Source organism: Oculina patagonica, chromosome 10 (genome assembly GCF_052425735.1).
Source record: "Oculina patagonica isolate OP01 chromosome 10, crgOcupat, whole genome shotgun sequence".
Classification (NCBI taxonomy): Eukaryota; Metazoa; Cnidaria; class Anthozoa; order Scleractinia; family Oculinidae; genus Oculina; species Oculina patagonica.
The window spans coordinates 10,828,183-10,850,022 of NC_135767.1; the positions used below are offsets into that span (position 1 = coordinate 10,828,183).

At 38.5% G+C, this 21,840-nt stretch overlaps 3 protein-coding genes and 1 long non-coding RNA gene across 4 annotated transcripts in view; 2 read left to right on the plus strand and 2 right to left on the minus strand.

Moving 5' to 3' along the window:
* The window catches only part of LOC144667223 (heat shock 70 kDa protein 12A-like), a 4,759-nt gene extending 791 nt beyond the window's left edge, over positions 1-3,968 (minus strand). Inside the window, exons 1-5 of the mRNA XM_078528626.1 lie at positions 3,673-3,968; positions 2,829-3,151; positions 1,762-1,986; positions 1,094-1,271; positions 5-402 (exon numbers count right to left, since the gene is read on the minus strand). Coding sequence (XP_078384752.1) covers positions 5-402; positions 1,094-1,271; positions 1,762-1,986; positions 2,829-3,151; positions 3,673-3,685 — 1,137 coding nt within the window. The 5' untranslated portion in view covers positions 3,686-3,968. The remainder of the gene's footprint in view (positions 1-4; positions 403-1,093; positions 1,272-1,761; positions 1,987-2,828; positions 3,152-3,672) is intronic.
* A 2,648-nt stretch (positions 3,969-6,616) lies between these two features.
* Positions 6,617-12,067, plus strand: LOC144667224 (uncharacterized; the record flags this gene model as incomplete). Its single annotated transcript, XM_078528628.1, has 2 exons — positions 6,617-11,372; positions 12,063-12,067. Coding segments are annotated over exons 1-2 (3,444 nt in total), but the record flags the coding sequence as incomplete, so codon positions are not given.
* LOC144667225 (uncharacterized) lies at positions 12,066-21,542 on the plus strand. Its single transcript, XM_078528629.1, has 4 exons — positions 12,066-12,126; positions 13,053-13,379; positions 14,873-15,163; positions 20,501-21,542. Coding segments are annotated over exons 1-4 (681 nt in total). The 3' UTR covers positions 20,503-21,542.
* LOC144667386 (uncharacterized) lies at positions 17,538-19,320 on the minus strand. The gene is made up of 3 exons (XR_013573307.1): positions 19,083-19,320; positions 18,425-18,497; positions 17,538-17,665 (listed from the first exon to the last, which is right to left on the minus strand). It is a non-coding gene; the product is annotated as an uncharacterized LOC144667386 (long non-coding RNA).
* Positions 21,543-21,840: the final 298 nt, after the last annotated feature.

The window sequence follows — 21,840 nt, forward strand, 5'->3', positions numbered from 1 at the left end:
CTACAGGACTAAACAGTTTTTTCATCATTCCTGAACTAAGAGAAAGATACTCGTTATTCTTTAGCTTGACTTCTTTCTCTCCATAGCGTTCCATGGCTGGACTTCTGGTCTGATTTACCAGGGATGCAAAACTGCGTGGTAACCGGATATTTGTCATCAAACTGCTGTCTAGGATACGTTTCCCTCGCTTTTTTGCTTCGAACTCGTTCATCAAAGAGAGCCAATCAGAAGGAAACTGCTTTCGGTAGGTTTGAAGCTTTTCAATATCAAACAACTCCTCCAAAAGACTTTCAAACTGTTGGTTTACAAACATTCCTCCATGAGGACCCCCTGTAACCTTGTGGATCTCTTTGATGGTGCCATCATCTTGTACCTCATGTACTGTAACATCGAGTGTGCCCCCTTATAAAAAAAAACAAAAACAAAAACAAAAAACAAAAAAAAACAAAGATGAATTTTCTGTTAGCAAAATTTAATCCTGCCTAAAAATAGAAGATATTGTGTAATCTTCTGTTTATTATTGGTGTCCTAAGTTTTACAATCCTGTTGATTAATATATTGTTACCTTTCATCGGAGGTAACTGCCGTATGAAAGGACTGGGTCGAATGGGATAGCGGTGCCGTGCAACCGATCGAAGGGAATGAACATTGTTTTCCCTTTTTCTACGAGTCATAGGTTTTCTTACCTTTTTATTGTGGAGCTCATAACTCCAGCGCAAAACTCCAGGCAAAACATCCTGCGTTTGGGTAATTGATTTTATGTTCGTACCGTTGTCCAGCATCGCTATACCTTTCAACAAAGATGCCACTTTTCTATACCAATCGGTATCCTACCTGTAATTTTACATCTTTGCATCTCGAAAGAGCCTAATTTCAAAGAAGCCTTATGATTTCAAACAAACTTCCTCGTCACTATTGCATCTATTGCCGTTCGTGTTAACATCATATTGATATTGTAACTCAGTGTATGATATTATTTTTCTCCCTTTTTTTTATGTCAGTGGTAAATAAACTGATTAAACTTAAATCATGTCGCCCAATGTGACAGTATTTTCCTAAGTTTAATTATAAGACTTGGAGAGGTATAATTTACCTCCAATGTCAACGACAATGTAGTGTGTGTTTAGCTGAGAAAGTATTCCATCCACAGATCTGCGTTCAGTTTCTGCCTGAAAATCATTCATATTCTTCTCCTGGCAAAAAATTGCTGCAGCCTCTGGTTCCAAAGCAATTATTAACTGCTCTGCATTCTCTGGTGATCCCACGCCAGCCTATACAAATTAAGGGGAAATTTAATTAAAGTAACTTGTCGATGATACAAACTAAAAGATTGGGATGGTTCATTGTACTATCATGTAGCAAATTACCATTATCTACGACGTAAACAAAACAGACGACGAACGGACGAAACAGAACAACTAAATTTGACTAGCAAAAGACAAAACGAAACTGGCCAGTTACTGTTGACGGTAAAACAGTTACGGCAAAACTGACCAATCAGCTTCAACAGACCAGACTCATAACATCATCAACTGACAACAACTTTCACTTGACTCTAAAGATGACGTTTGCGCAGGTTGTAGATCAGAAACGTCAGAATTCAGAAATAGCCACGAAATACTATAGCTCACCCAGCCGTTTAAACTATATGAACTACTGATACTCTTGGGTACAAACCATTTACCAAAAAAGTACTTTTACAGTTTTGCTTAAACAGTGTAAAACAAGCCAATTTAGCCATTTAAATTCATCTAGTCTCACCTTATAAGCCGCCTCTCTCATGAACTGTTTTGCTCTTGGAGTCCATATGGCGGGAACAGTTAGGACCCACTGGATATCATTTGCACTAAAATGATCATCTCCAGTCCGCTGACAAATTACTTTTAGTGCCTCTTCTTTCAGGAACTGAATGGAGCGTGCAAACACTGTCTTTGCTTTAACTGACTGTCCATTGGCTGCCTCGATAACAGTACCAATGTCCAAGGTCTAGAAGAAAAGGTGCCCGACATTTCAGGTGCTTTGCAATATGCAAGTAAAGCATGTAAAACACTTTAGTCTTAAATGTTGTGTCGTTCAAATTTTATTGCTTTCATTCTTAATTTTATTTCTTTTTGTTTATTTAGTGATTGCTCGTGGCTATTGCACACCACTAATAAAATGTACTATATAGTGATCTCATTTACCCAGAGATATTAATTAACATGCCGGACATTATCAATACTTTGCTATACAAGAGCCGACGGGTATTTAGAAATTAGGGAGTGGGTTCATACAAAACATAAACGTGGGTCCATGGACCACCCGTGTGGACCCAGTGCGTTGACTATGGACCCTCTCCATGGACCGCCCTGTGGAGGACCTAGTCTATAGATCGGCTCCATGAGGTGGTCCATGGCCCGCATCCACAGGGGTGGCCCAATGAGTAAACTTATTGTTTCCGTCTCCTCGCTCACAGTATTTTAGATCTAGCTTGTATGTTAATTTTATTAGTCTGATGATGGTATAGCTTATACCGAAATATTACAATCTATTTATCAAGATCTTCATTTGTTGTCTGAATTGTTGGACACAATGAACTTATTCGGGTTATCCTTCGTCCTTTTTGGCCCATGAACCTGAGTCCATGTTTTGTTAGGAGTTACTATACTACTATCATCAAGAACCAAAAAACTATTCGAAGGTCTTCGAACTAGGAATAAAATACTGACAGAAAGGATACGCTTTGAAACGACAGGTTCATTGGGCTGCGCAAACAAAAATGCTTTTGAATTTTTATTCCACAGGCATTTAACTAAGGACAAGTTTTGATAATAAAGGCAGTCACTCACCTCATCAGTGTGCAGAGCCATTTTAAAGTGTTTAAAAAACAGGTACTCTTTTTCTTCGTCTTCACCTTGTAGACCTGCATACTTCTCAATAGCATCGTATCCAAACGAGTCGAATGACAGGTCTGGTTTGAGTAGCAGACATGTTGGAGTTTTGCTTGTTTGTCCGCCCTGTTCATTGACCCAGTCCATGTTCATAAAGATGGCGTCCTTTCCTTGGTCTTTGATGAAAGAAAAAGCAAATCCGCTGTACGTTGTTCCGAAATCAATCGCGACAACTGCAAGGTACGTACGCCTTGGAGAATACAAAAGTGAGTCTTCTAATGCTGTCAGGATGTAAATTAAACAGAATATTACAGACTGTTTTGTTTGATCTGTTTTAATATAAGTTATCGCAATTCACATGTTTTCATTTTACGAAATACAGAAGGGTGATTAGTATTTGTAAAAAGATTTCCTTCTCCAAACAGCTACATTATAAATTATGCAGTTTGAATTTTATGTTTGAGATGTTTATTTCTATTATATACTGAGGGCGCAATAGTTGTTGAACGTTCTTGTGAAAACTTTGAATGCATATCGCTCGATCCAAGCGTCGTTCGACAATTTTCCAGGTCTGGGTCGTCTGGGTACGGTGATCAAGCGAAGAGTGGCAGACATGCAGTTCTTGATATCAGTCGTTCTGATTTTGAAATAGCACCTATTCGACTTTTTAACTGCATAGATGTATAGGTCTTGTTCGCTTCTTCCAAATCGAAATAGTTTCTTGGCTATTTCTCGATACTATTGACTTTATTCAATTCCCAAACAGAGCAAGAAGAAGGACCCAGTACAGGTTTTTCCTTACCTCTGCTTGCCATGTTCGCTGCTTCACAATTTTTAGAAGATCACTGCGCAATAAACTGTTTACTGCTTAGAGCTACCAGATCAAAGCTGTTTTCCAAGAATCATCAAGGGCATCTATTCCAAGCACCGAAGGGAAATTCCCTAATCAGTGACGGGCGACGAAAGGTCAAGCGTCATACAACATCCGTTCATTCTCGGAAAAGACCTTTAAATGTAGAACTTAAATCAAACTGGTTGATTATTAGTTGATATTGATTAAACGTTTTAAACATCAGAAAACCGCGAATAGAATTTTGAAAATAAGGAAATGTTCTTCATTGCGTAATTCTCAAATTTACCCTGAAAAGCGGAATTTTCAACTTCCGGTTCCATTTCCGAGAAAGAAGCATTGTTTCGGTCTTTAAACTTTATTTCTTGTCAAAACTGTATATTTGCTGACTTTGGAAAATTTGTTAAACTAAAACTATTTTGAAACTGATTTAAAAACTACAAAATTGGGAATTTCCCAAATCAGTGATGAGCGACCGAAGGTCTAGCGTCATACAACATCCGTTTATTCTCGGAAAAGACTTCAAAATGGAGAGAGTAAATCGAAATGGTTTTTAGTTGATATCGATTTAACGCTTATATCATCGCATAAAAGCGATTAGAAATTTAGAAATAAAATAAGGAAATGTTGGTACGTGCGGAATTTTTCAAATTAACTCAGAATAGCGGAACTTTGAATTTCCGGTTTCATTTCCGAGAAAGAAGGCATTTTTCTGGATTCAAAGCTTTATTTTTCTTCATAATAGTTTATTTCTAAGTACTACGAATTTGCACTAATACATAGAATGCTGGTTTATTACTATTTGACGATATTTCAGCCGGTATCAGAGCATTAATTTTCATCATTTTATCATTTACTGCATTTTGTCGAAAGGCAAATTTTCGTCTCCAGAGCCACTGTGATTTTGAGCAAGAAATGGAATGAGGGGTACTGGGAACAATCATGACTGGCGTGACACACTTTGGCATGATCCAACTGTCAATGAAGAGCAGTCGTGCATGATGACGTGAAGGCGATTTGAACCAAAAGCTGTTGGACAGACAGTCATAATTTTTACAAGGGAGAATTCATGGTCTTTTGTACCTTTTGTTGATCTGTTTTAAACGACAATCTTCATCTTGGATTGGCCGGAGACAGCAGCTGACAATCTTGCCTCCTACACTGATGATCAGGCGATTTTGTCCAAGCGTGTTCTAATATCAGGTAATTCGGCAACTTCTTTAGTTTGGTAGCCATTGAAAAATAACACACTTTTGGTTTGGATCAATGTTCAGTCAGTCTTGAAAACTCAGTTGGTGATACGCAAAAGCGACAGAAATGTGAAAGCGTTTGGCGATTGTGAAGTTCTGTGATTCGACATTATAAATTACCGAGAACAGTATCTTATGGGTCGTGACACCTTATGATCACTTGAGCTTAATTTAATTGTTTCTAACTTAACAAACATCTTGTATGTTAGTCTGGTAGCTTCCACGTATCCGAAGCAAAGATTTTGTAAGGCTTTGTTGATGTTTAGCACAAGGCATTTTTGATAGTATCGAGAAGCGAAATGTATTGTGAAAAGCGGAAGCGGGGACTGCATGCATAACTGAAAACGAAAGTGAATCATACATAATTTGTGCCGTTCAGCGATATTTCGCGTTAGGGTTGCTATCATTGTAAATCTGCAAACAAGAAATAGATCTGCTGGTTGTCTTCAATTTCACCGACCGATTGGGGCAGATCACAGCTGTATGTTCAAATTGCCATGAGCTTTGAAGTTTATAGGTTCGGAGTTTAGGTCTTCATTGTTAATTGTATGGGAATACGCTTTTACGTTATCTGCCGGCTCGTTACTTGTAATTTGCAAACCAAAAGCAAGAGAGCCTACGTTCAAGACCCGTTCAAGCTAATTCTCGTGGAAGCAAACAAACAAATAGGAAACCTGCGGACGACGGATCCCCGGATTTCCGCGAAAAAGATATATTGGCGTGACCGCTTCTTTAACCACTTTTGTTTGTCACGCAACATACTGTCATGCTGGCATTTCACTTTATTTTTATATAACCGTGCCTTTGCGTTTTCCTTGAATCATATTGGTTGCGTTTGTTTCTCTATTTACAGTTTTACTTACACATTCATTTGTAATTGGATGTGCGTTTTAATTAACATTTGTGTCTTTCTTCGTTATGATATTGGTTTCTGTTTTCTTTTTTAATTCCAATCATCATATGTCATGTGTCAACCTTGGTGTAATAATAATAATAATAAATAATAATAATCATTTGTATAGCGCCCTTTCCATACGTTCAAGGGCGCTTGACAATGTTAAAAAGTAAAATATAAATTAAATAAATTACAATTTACTTTGAGTTTAAAAAAAAATAAAATATGATTAATATGAAAAGGCCTCTCTAAGTCTTGATAATTTTAAAAAGTAAAATATTAATTAAGTAATTTACAATTTATTTTGGATTAAAAAATAAAATATGATTAATATAAAAAGGCCTCTCTAAAAAGCAATGTTTTAAGTTCTTTTTTAAAAACGTCAAGTGATTTAATAAGTTTAAGTTTCTTTGGAAGCGCATTCCACAGTCTGGGGGCAGCAACTTTAAAAGATCGTTCTCCATAAGACTTCAAGTTTGTTTTCGGTACAACCAACAGATTCATTGATGATGATCTAAGTTGCCTGGTCGGTGTATAGTGCTGGAGTAGATCAATTAAGTATTGTGGTGCCATGCCATTCAGCGCTTTATACGTAAGAAGTAGTATCTTATATTTGATTCGTTGCCGGATTGGGAGCCAATGTAATCTAGTGGTGTCTAGTTTGATTTTGTTTTTCGTTTTACCGTTTTCTTGGTCTTAAAAATAAACTAGAGTGTGTGAGTTCTTTTATGCACCATGTTTTTATGAGATTTTTATACGAGATTCAGTGAAACAAAGATTACTCGAAGATTACTGGAAATTTAACGTTGGACTTGTAAAATTAACTAATTTGCATTCTGAAAATGTCGACAGTCAATGTCCCGTCACCCTTACATGTATCATAGAAAGCGGCATGGCCTACTGGTTAGGGCGCAGGACTTGTAATCCATAGGTCTCGGGTTGAAATCTTCCTCCCTGGCAATAGGTGGGTTTGTGTTCGTTGGTTACAAAGTCTCCTGCCAACTGTTCTTTTAACATGTTGTTTTTGTATTAACAATGTTTTTTAACCCTTAATATGCTGCTAAGTCCGGATTATTCCGGGATTTGGAGGAAAGGCCATTCAACCACTTATGACGTCACCAATTTACACGACAGTAGATTTTTGTGACGTGCAACTTATAAAGTTTGGATAGATCTTTCCACAGGACTGTCCGTCTTGACTATTGACTGCATTCTGACAGAACTAATCGAAAAAAACGTGATCAGTTTTTGGTGTAAAATTGGTGTTAAAACAGGCCAATATACCCGTACTCGATCATGGTCTCCTTTCCAGGGTTTTCCATTGATTAAGATCAAAACTTTTCAGGCCAGTAGAAGGGGTGCACAGAGTAAAAGATAGAGAGAATAAGAAAGCAGAGAAAAACGAAAAGACCTGTTTTTTGGAGAAATTTCAGCATATTGAGGGTTAAGAGAACAGGTCAAATTTCTTCCTAATTCACGTTTTTCATCTAATTGCAATTTATGGAGCAAAAGCAACCTGAATCGAGCGAAATTTCGCATGATTTAGGGTTTTAGGTATTTTAGCTTAAGTGGTAACAATTAGCAATGGAGTGATTTATTTTATTAATTACGTATTCGCAAGACGTTCGCTGCAGTGCGTGCATTACGGGATTTGCAAGAAGAAAGAAGTTTACTCGTCAGTTTGATTTCGACGTCGCAGATAGTTTTAATGGCAACGAAAATATATATAAATGAAAGTAAAACAAAACTGCAGGTCCAAATAAGAACAAATGCGACTGCAAATACAAAGCACATGCAAACGCAAATGTAAATGGAAGTAAAAATAATGAACTGAAAATGACAATCAAAAAAGGCTCATGCTTCTTGAATATCCGTAGCTTGCTTATTATTCTTATTTCAAATGCGGGATATCGGTGCAATTCAGATTGTGTTAATGGTCGAAAGAAGAATACGAACGGTAACAATCAGCTAGTGGACCAAAAATAAGTCAGCAGAAGGTACTATAAAGTTTGATTCTTGTTTCAGATTGAAAAGAAATCAGCTGCAAATTGTTAACCTGGAAATAATAATGGACAATTTTCTCGGACTAGACCTTATGAAGAGTTTAGTTCACCTAAACTCGGAAGGGGGAAAAGAACTATGTCTTAAGGGAAGAAAACTCACCCAAGTTCCAGATGCCCTCACGAAACTGAACGATGTAGAAGTTCTTGATCTCTCAGATAACGAACTAACGGAATTGCCAGAAGAAGTGAAAAATCTAAACCAGCTTACAACTCTGTTGCTGAGTGGCAATAAACTGCAGGAGCTTCCAGTTAATGTTTGTTTGTTAAAAACGTTAACAACGTTGGACGTGGCATACAATTCAATCAAAACAGTACCCGAAACGATATCAAATCTCAGTCGACTTACAACGCTCAATTTAAGCTTCAACGAGCTCGAAGAGATGCCGAAAGCCATGTGTCAGTTAAAGAAGCTAACGACTCTAGACATAACATCAAACCCAATCAAAAGAATTCCAAAAGAGATTACGAATCTGCACCAGCTGTCAACACTTCGGATAGCAAATACCATGCTAGAAGAATTACCTAGCTTTGTTTGTCAGTTGAAGAGGCTGGCCAATCTAGACGTATCTCGTAATGAAATGGCTAAACTGCCTGGAGCTCTCTCCAATCTAAGTCAGCTACAGACCCTAAACCTGAGCGCTACCAAACTGGAGGAACTGCCGGAGTCTCTTTTCCTTTTGAAACGTTTAACCACACTTGACATATCATGGAACCGGTTAAAGAAAATACCGAAGAACATAGAAGATTTGAATCAGCTAACTACTCTTCGTTTGGAAGGAAACAACTTATTTGAATTACCAGAAGCCATCGGTAAGCTGGAAAAGTTGACGGAATTAGACGTGTCACACAACCGTTTGGTGTCCCTTCCTAGAGCGATAGAATGTCTTACCAGTCTTAAAACACTTCTGATGAGTTGTAACAAGCTATATCTGCTAGCAAATGGTATTTTCCGGTTGAAATCATTGTCAACATTAGATGCAGGGTATAACGAAATTCCAAAACTTTCTGATCGAATAGCAAATCTCACCGATCTGACCACGCTTCAAATTGCAGGCAACGAACTGACTGAAATCCCCGAGTGTGTTTTTTGCTTGCGGAATTTAACCACTTTGGATGTATCTGGCAACCGCCTTACAACGATCCCAGAAAGTATTCAACACCTCCGTCAGCTTTGCACACTGAATCTGGCAAGAAATAATCTACAGGAGTTACCGAACGGAATTTTCTGTCTCAAAGGGCTGTCAGCACTAATTCTATCATCGAACCAGTTGAATAGTATAAGCGACAACATCGTCAATCTTGAACAACTCACTACACTTGATTTGTCTGGTAACCGCTTGGAAGAGCTGCCACTAAGTATTTTCAAGCTGACGACGCTCACGACACTGATCCTGTCATCAAACCAGTTGAAAGAGATACCCGAAGATATCATAAATCTTGCTCATCTTACTACACTGGAATTGTCAGGCAATCGCTTGGAAGAGCTCCCACAAGCCATTTTCAAACTTCAAATGCTAACAACACTAACCTTGTCATCGAACCAGTTGAGGAGGCTAAATGAAGATGTCAAGAACCTAGTGTACCTCACCACGCTTGAGCTGTCGCGCAACCGCTTGGAAAAGCTACCAGAGGCTGTCTGTCAGTTAAAGAGGCTAACTTCACTGGACGTATCAGACAATCAGATCAAGACTCTGCCCGAAGACCTTGCAGCTTTGAAAAATCTGACATCGTTACAAGTTGAGCAAAATCCACTGCAGTCTCCTCCAGTTAAAGTTTGCCAGCAAGGATTGTCAAGTATTATGACATACCTTCAAGAAATAAGGAATCGTAAGGCATGCCATCAGAAGGTTGTCCTTCTTGGCTCAAGTGGTGCCGGGAAAACCAGCTTAGCTAACACTTTAGTCCAGAACAAACCATCCTGTGTTGACGAAAAAGACCGGACCATCGTACTTGATAGGATCCCTTGGGAAATCGACTCAGAAGGAACACTTCTGGACGTCACAATGATCGACTTTGGTGGAGATGACATCTACAAGATAGTGCATCCTCTCTTTTTAGATGAAAGTTCCCTTGTTCTCCTTGCTGTTAATCTGGCAGGATATTCCGATGAGACCTACGACAGAGACATTGGCAGTTGGATAAATGTGTTGAGGACCCGCATACCTAAAGCTCGGGTTATTTTGGTAGGAACACATGCCGATTGCCTAGAGAACGAAGAGGAATTGATATCAAGAGTGGGGATGGTAAAGGAACACTTTTCATTGCAATTGAAGTCTGAAGACTTTGTAGTAGTTTCCTCTAAAGATTTCGAAGGTATACGCGATTTAAGAAGTTGTATTCTGAAGTTTGTCGCCGAGAATGGAAAGGTTGTTCCGTCAGATTGGATGGACATTTACAATGGTCTACAGAATTCCGAAGTGACTGGAAGTCAACCATTCTTGACTTTTGATGTCGTTAAACAGTTGGTCGATTCCAGAAACAAAAGTGTTCTTGAAATGCTTAAAAGATTTTTTGTATCCAGGGATGAACGAACAAAAACAATCTTAAACTTTTTTCACGACATTGGGATTTTGCTGTGGTACCAGCATTCAGACGAGCTTAAGAAGTTTGTGTTCCACCGCGCAGAATTCCTGACGGAAGTAATGAAGGTTGTCTTTTCAGACAAGGTAGCTACCGGATCCCTTACTTTTGGAGGAAGTATTAGACACTTCCTCACTGCAGATTCGTTCGAGGAAAGAAAACAAGATCTTCTAAAGCGAGGAATCATGTCAAGAACTCTCTTGAAGGGCCTGTGGAGAGACCAACAGATTGAAGAAGACGTTTTTGATGCCATCATCGACTTGTTCACTCACCTTGACTTGTGCTATCCAATGGAAAAAGAAGGTCATCAAGACGGACTTCGCTTTCCTTGGTTTTTGACCGAAGATGTCCCAGAAGTGCCTTGTGTAAAGAAATTGATGCACGAAGCACCTTGTGTGGGATCTCATCGCTTGTCCCTGAAGTACGTGTACCCGGCCATGTGTCCCACTCCTCTCTATCACAACTTCGTGGTACGCCTTCATCGTCATATACACGACTTGAAGAGTCGACACGACTGGAAGGATGGAGTGTATGCACAGGTCAACAATTCCCAGGTGTTGGTGCACAAATCCTCCAGAGGAACAGAATCCATTATAAGAGTGTCTGTTGAAGGGCTGGATTTACTTGAGCTATGGTCGATACTTCTTGCCTGTCATGAAGAACTAACACACCTGATGACACAGTGGCCTGGTTTGAGGTGGGAGTGCTGGATCGTTTGTCCTCACTGCACACGTATGAGTATCCAAGAACCTGGAAACTTCCCCGAAACAAATTTGGAAGAACCTAAGTGCCCCAAAGGACACTTTACGTGTGATCGCCATGATGAGAAGGTTCCTGCGTATTTGGTGTACCCTTTGAGACACGGTAAATCTAATATCTATTTCAATTTTATAATTGGTTTGCAGCGAAGGGCGCGATTTATTATGCACATAACAACGGCGATCTTTTCACGTGCAAAGATAACATGTTATTCTCGCTTGCAAAGTGCTGATGTTTTGATTGTTTTCGCGTGAAAGCCCACCTGGTATTTTATTGGCGTTTATATAATTCACAGTTTTACTTGCAAGGTATCACACTAAAGAATGTGTAGCAAAACATTCTTGGTAGCGACAACTTGTAGCGATAGCATATTAGATCGAACTTTCTTGTCAAATAGGCATAATTTGAATACATCCTGAAAGCAATCAAAGCGATTTACAATTCTACTTGCGATGTAAGGTAACAGCTAAAAATATTTATGAAATTGAAGTGATTTCTTAATGTCCTTTTTCTTTAGCACTATTTTCCCCGTGTAGGCGGGGAAGGGTTTTTTTTTGAGGTACGCTCTTGTTACCCGGCTGGACCCGGGCCCCCCCTTTTAAAACCTCTTAACGTATTCAGGGAGACCTGAGACCGAGACAATTTTGCATGCAGCACACTTCCCCAGTGCACATCGTTTTGAGATAAGAATAGTAAACTGAGAGGGAAAAGAAGTTTATACAAATAAAGTAAGAAATGGAGGGAAGATAGCTTTATCTGTATCGCTTTTGCTGAAAATCTGATATTTTTCCTCAGACGATGTCAAACATCGGAAACTACTACAAGAATTTGCAGGGTATTGCAAGCATCATCATCCCAGGTATAAACGTGGCAGTCCTGATACCTAGAATTACCTAAATTATGTGCTAGCCATAGTGTTTATTTACTATATGTCTGAGCAACAACACACATCACAACAATGTAGTAATTGCAACAACTACTACAAAAAAATACTTCTATGACTTGCCTCACCAATTTAGCAACAAAACATTAATGATGCCAATCGTGCTTGAAGTTATTTTCTTTTGATGAAATTCAACAATGCTAAAAATAGACAAGGTTTTTGAAACAATAAAGTCATCAATGCTCTTTACCGAATAGCTTATAGCTATGCTACGGAAAAGGTGCCAGAGTAAATACTGCAAGGTGATTAAAACGACTTGTCATTTCTCTTCCGACTTGTATTTCTTCCCGCGAATGTCCAGTAAGTCGCGCCTTAGACCTACTTTCACGCCTGTTAGGCAAGTTATCTCAAATCTTGCGCAGGTAGTAAATTGAAGGCCATTTTCGAATTACCCTTTGCCTCTGTTACAAAACGAGTCTACATGCGAATCCATTCAAATGAAAATGAGTTTAATTTGCATGAAAATGGGCGTGTAGGTGAAACTCATTTTCATATATGAATGGTTTCGCACGTAGACTCGTTTTAAAACAGAGGCAATGGGTAACTCGGAGATGTCCTATTCCTATTTGGGTTGCCTTACTCATAAGCTTCTAATTCTACTGGTCCTCTAGTGTAGCAGTTGCTATTGTTTTTGTTGCTAGGGGCATTATTCCTGTTGTTTGTTTGATTGTTCTTTCGAAGGGTAGCGACGCCTTCATGTGAGACCTTTTGAGAGCTGCTTCCCGACCCAGGACCTTTGCTCACGATTTCTGGCTGGTGCAAACAAAAAACCTTATAAATTTGCCCCAATTGTTAAATGTAACACTAAACGAGCACTAAGAGTGGTTTGTTTTTATTCTTAGCTGCTCAGAAGAATCTTGTTTTCAAGTCTTGGCAGCCGTCCACTGAAATACTCCATCATTTGGCACGGGAGGTTTGTTCCAAGTGGAAAGTTCTAGGCCGACAGCTGCGTGTAGCAGACTCTGATTTGAACCAGATCGAGGCTGACAATGAAGGGCAATATGAGCAATGCTACCGCATGCTGAAAAGATGGACTGAGATCCAAGTTAACGAGCCAACCTACGAAGACCTCGGACAGGCCTTACAGCACAGAGCTGTTGGCAAGCCAGATCTGGCGGTGAAGTACTGTTGCCAAAGCAGTGAAGATGAATATGTTGAGATCCCCAGTCGTAAGTGGCAGCTATGAGTCTAAGCTCAGCTCTCCGTTAACTATAATTCATGAATGACAGTCAGCCACACGTTTGACCACTATGAACCACTGCACTTATATTACCGTCCACCAAGCATTCGCGGATCTTGTTGCAAAACAACATTTACAATAAGGCTAATTTACACATACCAATTTATCGCCCCGATTAAATGCTCACAATAAACTGCGAAACACTGTAGATGAGTTAGTTTGTAAACACTGAAAGTACTGCAGATAGAATCAAAGTACTGCAGTACTTTTTTAGTTGAAAGTACTGCAGATATATATTGGTTTATATTGCAGATATAAATTGCAGATATAAATTGGTTTGGTATTTAGAAAGCCGAAGGATAGACCAGCGGTTAACCGAATGGCAAAAATTGTTTACAAAGTGAAGTGTCACGACTGCTCTTTTACGTGCATCGGGGAAAGCAAGCGCTCGTGGTTCTCGCGCGGAGCCGAACATGATCCAGGCCGCGCGAGCAATAGCGAATCAGCAATTAAACAGCATGCTGAGTCAACGGAACATAACATCCATCCGAAGGACGCCCAGATCCTCGAGCGTGGTGTAATCAATTACAGCAATTGGCTTTTCTTGGAGTCGTGGCACTCCACTTTGGACAGCAATGCTATCAACGAACGCAAAGCTTTTCCTCGCGCTTATGTGCCGTTAATTCAAAATTAAAATGTCGCACTAACGCACAGATTGGTAGCCCAAGCACCAACAAACTGTCACTTACTCTGATGAAGGTGAACAGATGTCACCGAAAATTTAGAAAAGAAAAACAGATCGGCTTAAAATATCTTCTTTAAATGTCTTCTACCGATCGCACTACTGGTTCCAGTAAATTGGTTTACATCACTTTTATTGCAGGTAGCTTAAGCTTTCTTATTCACAAAATTGGGCCTCACACGTGACAAATCAGACAAATCGGGCTCATAAATCGGTATACCCAATTAGGTTGAACCGTTAGTAAATTCTATCGCCCTTTTTAATTGTATTACGTGACGCGGTTCGTTTCTAACGCGAAGTCACGTTTAAATCTGATTTTTACACTACTTTTTTGCCGCACAGACATCCTGATGTGTTTGTTTACTTTATTCTTCAAAGCAAGGCTCCAAGTTTAAACGATTCTTGTCCAAAAAAAGATGGATTTCACAAACAAAGAATGCATAAAAAGGACGTTTTACCCGCTAACAATTTCAACGTTAAACTAATAAGCACAAAAACATTTGCAAAAAGATACAAAACCAATCCGCCCTGAAGAAACTAGAACACTGGGGCGAGCCTCGCCTCGCAGTCGCTTGTGGGATTGTTACTGCAGGACGAGACTTGTCCCAGATTTCTTTTCCTTTCTAAAATGGCCAGTTGTGTTATCATGTTTGTTTTGGGCTGGGTGGTCTCGAACAAATAAAACCGATAGCTCTTGGTCAAAAGGGTATGCAAATCGTAATTTTGTAATTTTTTGTCAGCCACTCATCACGCGCCATTGAAAGAAGGAAGGCCAAACCAAGGAGAGATCCTCAGTCTTGCCCAGGAAATGAAAAACTGGAAACAACTCGGAAGAGCCTTGAAATTGAAAGACCCACAGCTAGACGAAATTGACGAAGACGTCAAAGGCTTGTTCGAGAAAAGTCACTCAATGCTCAGAAGATGGATGGAAGCAAATGGAAGCGCTGCGACTTATCAGGAATTGGCGAGAGGACTGGAGATAGTGGAGAGGAGAGATCTGATTAGGAATTTCTGCTGTGAGACTAAAAGATGTAAGTTACACTAATTAACTGTTAGTATAATTAGTCTGGGGTGACAAGGACAATGTCTCACTAATGAATGAATTGCAAATTCTGCAAAACAAAGCAGCTAAGTTAATATTAGATAGATCACTTCACTCCTCATTCACTGATGCATTAACAGTCTTGAGATGGCTGAATCTCGAAGAACGTAGGAAATGTCATCGATGTATATATGCATACAAGTGCATTAATGGCCAACTTAATCATTCTTTGGACATTGTTAGAAAGAGTGATATGCACTTCTACAATACACGCAATAAAGAAACTATAAAGCTCCCCAAAATCAAATACAATTGGGGAAAACATCGTTCGCGGTACCAGTGTTTCAAAGACTTTAATGAGTTAGAGAGAACTGTAAGAAACTCAGCAAGTTTGCCAATTTTTAAGAAGTGTCTTTTTTCTGCTTTTTATAATTAAGTATTTTTAATCCTTTTAATGTATATATTGTAAATAGTTTTTATATTTCGGTTTGAGCTCTAATTTATTGATTTTAATTGTATCATTTTATAATATACATCTAGTGTTAGGACCTCTATGTAAACCACTTTAAGTGATGGAGCTTCCTAATAAAAGATTGTTCTTATTATTATTATTATTAGTATTATTATTATTATTATTATTATTATTATTATTATTATTATTGTTATTATTATTGTTATTATTATTATTATTATTATTATTATTATTATTATTATTATTATTATTATTATTATTATTATTACAAGTGAAACCGGTAAAAACAATATATAATTATATATTCCATAGAAAACAGGAAAATGTGAAAAGGTTAAAAAAATAGATTAGTCTGTATAAATCTGCAGCTTACTTATATAAGTAAATGCTTACATTGTACGCTTCCAGAAAATTCGATACTCACCCCAAGGATGGTCAATGGAAATTCCGAAGGGGAGGGAGGGCACAATAGCCCAATTTTTTAAAATAAAGTATGAAGCTAAACTAAAAATTCCAGGGGGTCGGAAGGGTCCATCCTTGGGGTAGGTATGGATATTTTTGGAACCACACATTATAATTAAACTGCCATTAAGGTCTGGACACACTAGGCGACACGTCGCTGCAACACGTCGCGGCGACAGTCGCCTAGTGTGACATGCGACAAACTATGTCGCTGCAACAGAATTTTGTCCCTGCGACGTGTTGCACGAATTCAAACTGGTTTGAGAGCGCGTCATGTATTTTCGCCATATTGAATATGGAAAACTAGTTTGCATTCCCACTCTTCCAAATTCGCTCTTTGTGCACCAAACAAACACCTTGTTGCAACGACTTAGTTGTAAGCAGTACACATGGAGCGACTTGTCTCCGCGACCTGTCAAGTCGCATAAGTTGTCCCGACCTTTACACTATTGAAGACACTTTAGCCTGCGCTAGAGTAAATTTATGGTCTGCGATAATAATTTTGTAAATTCTCTGTAATTTCATTATTTTTATTAAAACTAAGGAGCAATTGAAGAATACCCCGTCATTATTCATCTGCTCCCATGGTCCACAGTCTGCAGTGAAATGTTTTTGTTAAGTTATATTTCACTCATAACGCAGTCCGCAGTCATGAAGTCCATTGATCAAAATTGAATTAAATTGTTATAATTGCCTGCCACCGCGGTCCACAGTCCCATAGTGTTTTACTTGAAAATTATACAAAGTCTGCTAATCGCCTGCCACCGGGGCCCATAGTCCCGTAGTCGATTCTAAGAAATGCTAGTAAATGTTATAATCGCCTGCCACCTCGGTCCGCAGTCCCGTAGTGGATTTCAGAACAGTAGATATCCTGAACACAATATAAAGGCTAACCGCAAGCAACCTAATCGCAGTCCGTAGTGTACCCAGAATTCTTCATGTTAACAATATATAGTGTTGCCCTTACAAATATAGATAGCTTACCGTGAACAGGCTAACCAAAGTGCATATTAGGCTAACCGAAATGAATAAGTAGGCCTCTCTAAACACAAAACATTCTGTCCCATATGTTCACTATGGGACTGCGGACCACAGTGACAGACAAGAAATGCGTGACTACGCAGTGGCAGGCAATCTAAACACCAAACTTTTTGTGTCGGACTGTGGACTGCGGTGACATTAAAATCAGTTCAGCATGCAATTTTGATATTTGTATGGTGACTGCGGACTGTGGTGGCAGTCATTTCAGTTATGCAAAAAAAGTGCCTGGGTAATCTACAATCATGCCAAAACAAAATAGTTTTGTCATGAACCCAGAATGGTTTCAAAACTTACATGTAATAAAGTGTCAGTATTCACATGTAGCCTTATTGGGTTCTGGGATGTTCATATTACATAAATAGCTATAAAATAATGTCACTAAAGTATATTCAGGTTTAAACTGGCAACATGTGGGAATCAATCATGTGACAATTTTATTACATTAACACAATGTGTATTTTTGAGTTCATTTTGACTAAGTCAGTAAGAGGAATGTCATTGCACTCTTCAAGTCACCTGAAAATAGAAACAAAACAAACAAAAACTGTTTATTTTGATGAAATTGCTATTTTTCCAGCATGCAGACTGTATAATTATTAAATGGCTTTTTTCAGTGTGTGAAAAAAAAACTGACTGCTTTCATTTTGGGCTAGTGGATTCAATAATTTTTTCCACTTGCTAGATAGCCAAATGACATTTATGGATTTTTATTTTTTGATGTTGATCTTTCCAGAGAAATATGGGACTTTGGGCAAGCATATAATGGTTTCACAGTCTACCTGGGTCAGGCCAGGAAGAAATCAATTTTCTTGGCACCCTTCCTTTTATTAATCATAATTTTGCAAAAAAAAAATGTCAGTCTTCATTTGAATATGTTGTGGTTTAATTTTATCCCTGGTTTAAAATTTTTCAAACCAGTTTGATTTTTATTTTCTATTGTCTCATATTCATTATCATAATCTGAAACAAAAGGAAATAAAAAGCAAACTGGTTTGAAAAATTTTAAACCAAACATAAAATTAAACCACAACAAATATTTAATATGGCTAGCTGTAGTTTAAAATGCTACTTAAGGCCATCCAACAACTGAAAATACATGCCTTAAAAAATGTCAAACAGCTTTTTTATAACGTAGGCAAATGTCTGGTCAAAAAGTAGATCTTTTAAAAATTTCTCAGGTAGTGAATGTGTGAAGAGAGGAGGATGGGAATTGCTGAGATTGGCTGAAGAGATCAATAACTGCCTGAACTTGTTATAATCCATAGTTTAACTCACCAGTAATTCAGAAAGTCCTCAGTTCTGAATTCTGTAAATCCTGTTTAGACATTCTAATAATCCCACAAATTACCTGTATACAACTAAATGCAAAAGAAACGTCAATCTATGTCTGGCAATACAATACACATCATGGAAAGATACAAATTTAAACTTCAGAAATGGTCTCATTTATTTCTTTGCGGCCGGAAATGACCACAATACACATCATGGAAAGATACAAATTTAAACTTCAGAAATGGTCTCATTTATTTCTTTGCGGATCATGGAAAGATACAAATTTAAACTTCAGAAATGGTCTCATTTATTTCTTTGCGGCCGGAAATGACCACATGGTCAATATTTTGACAAACATTTCCTCACGTATAAATAATTAAAGGATGCGATTCTTATTAAATTGAAGTAGCTTAACATTCAGATGACAAATATAAATAGAAATTACATGCCTCGACGAACTGAGTGACATTACTATGACACTATCGCCTCAAAATCTACAAGATCTATCGCCGAGCTCGGCTTTAATTCCAGTGAGCTAAGACCAGCTAAGTTTTAGTACGATTCTATCTTTAGCACTATTATAAATCTTCACATGAACGCCGAAGACATAAGCTTAAGCCAGTCTTCAAAATGAAATTATAGTACAATGAGAAACGCTTACCTGAAGGGACCTCAGGTCATCACTGTATTAAGTCTCTGTTAGAAATGTTTGTGCGAAAAGCTTCCACCGTTTCTCCTCATTCCATATTCTTCTCCAGTATCGGGAATACAAATCAATGATATCGAATACTCTTTGTTTCGGGACTCGTGATCGCGTCAAGAAGAAAGAACATTGACAAAACTATCCTATAGAACTCGAAATTGCAAAATCAAAACACTAATCGATCGACGCCATTTTGAAAATGCGCCCGCAATACGGACCGCGGGGAATCCGCAAGCAGGGGGGGCACAGCTAAAACTCTCCCCAAGCGCCACTCCTTTGTCTGAAAGAAATTACGTTCAACTTCGCCCAAAGCAATTACAATGAAAACAAACTGATAACGCTATAATAAAGAGGATACACTCAAGCCTTTGGCAAAATTTTCTTTTATTTCAAATGCAAATGGTCGTTGAGTAGGAAGCCAACAAACTTTTCAATTGTATTTTTTACTGCCGTACTTTTTCACGAAAAAGTAATAATGGCCATTTTTCAAAACACTATTTAAAAAACTACAACTTTGCTCAAAAAAATCCTAAGAGAGAGGTTCTAGTAAAGTTTTCAAGCAAATTTAAAAATGTGATCCGTTCTGGTCACGTGAGCGATGACGTCATAACAATTAGATTAATTAAAAACTACTTCACATATAAGTGTCTACCAACATGTATTTTCTTGTTACCTCGCATTTAATGCAACGCCAGATACGCACTTGTACCCAGACTCCCATTTTTTGAAAATTGTGCATAGCTACCTTAATTTTGATATTTTGTTCGGTACCTGGGCAGTCCAAAATGCCTCACACCAATGTGCTTCAAACTGCAATGACTGCTTTTTTAGTAATAAACTATTTTCGTCACAGTGAGCAAAAACGAACTTCTGAGCAAAGTCACGTGACTAATGACGTCATCAACCTACGACTTATACAAGAAGTAGTTTATGGTAAGAGTTATTTCTATACGACGTACTACTCCTGCTGACTTCAAACTGACCAAGTTATTTGGCATTGACGATTTTTCAGTTGCAAAGGATTTTGGGAAGGTTTTTATTATAATTATATATTGTTTTTATAATTATTATAATAAAGGCGATTATGGAAGGGTTGTCAAATGGACGTTAAATTAAAAAAGTTTGATAATTGAATTTTCGTTGCCTAAAGTTTGACTCTCAAAAACAGTGTTAAGTTACCATATCATGTTATGCTCTCAATCCCAGTCGCGAAGTATTGCCTCTAACCCATTTTGTTTGTTTGAATGTATCAACGAGGTAATAAAAGCTTGGGCGATTAAGAAATTTTCGTGACGGGTCCTATTGAAATAATTGGAAGTACCGCAAATATGAGTCAAAATTTAAGTTGATAACTCGTAATGGTTGTTCCTCAACAGAGATTGGATGACGAATACGTGACGTCAGATGCCTGGGATCGCCAGAAATCAATGGCAGAAGTAATGGACTGTTCATATCTTGGAGAAGCACGTTGGACAAGGTTTTAATGATACCTTTCGAGATTGCCGACAGTATATCGGCGTCATTTGAACAATCTGTAGAACAGACAAAGAGCAAATAACATTTTTTCTGTGTTGAAGAACTTGTTAAGTTTCAGACTTTAATTACCCAATCAAAAAATAGCGAGGGTGCGAGAGCGTACGACAATTATTGTCACGTCATCATGGCGTAATCAGTTGCTTAGCAACATCGGGACGAAACAGTGGGGTCGGTCTGGTGTACAAGACTGGACTTGGCCATTAATAAGTACTTGTTTCTCCGACTGATGAAGGGAAAGGCGACTTGTGGTTACCGGGATTAACTTTTTATTTAGTTCCGTTTCGTTACGTTTCAGTTATTATCTAATCAAAGAATAGCGCGAGTACACGGGAGTACTTCAATTGTTGTTACGCCATCATGGCGCAATCAGATGTGTGACAACTTCGCGACGAAAACTGCTCCGTCGTTTTATCTATTTTAACTTTATACTCTGTTCATCTTAAAGACATTATTATCGGCGAATATGTATTTTAAGCAAGGAAAAAATTTCTTAGGGTGTTTTTAGGGTGGGGTGAAGTCCTCCTGATTTTTCACTGATAGAACCGAGCTAGCTTTAAAAACAATTAAGTGACAGAGACTTAGCGCCTGTTTATATGGAGGAGAGTTGTCCCTGTTAGGAGGGTTACCCTCCATGCCGAGCCACCCCGGGTGAGAGACCTTTTCATACGTTTCTTTATAAATAGCTGCGAACCGTTTATATGAGAAATTGCAAAGTTGACTCGGGGGGCAGGGTGACCCTGGGTGGAGGGTCACTCGCTTTGAAGGGAGGGTGACCCTGGGGAGCGAGCCAACTTTTTTCCATATAAACAGTTTGGTTATTTTTGTCTCGCCTACCAAGGACAAGTTTAAACATACGGAGCATGCGCAAACGCTAAAATCAGCTCGGGGGGAGGGTAACCCTCCTACCAGGGACAACTCTCCTCCATGTAAACAGGCCCTTAAAGGTATCTTATTTAGCCATTGTAGAGAGCAAATGCTGTACTTAACAATTGAACTTTATAACGAAATCGAATCAATGATTTAGACTTAATAATTGATAATTTACAGCGGGAGACCACTTAACCAAAGTGGTCTCAAAACGGCCGTCTGGGAGTTTATGTTGATGGTCGTGTTCACACGATCTTCGGTTTGTTTTCGTTTTGACAACTCAAGCATTGAATGGTCATTTTTTAAAAAATGC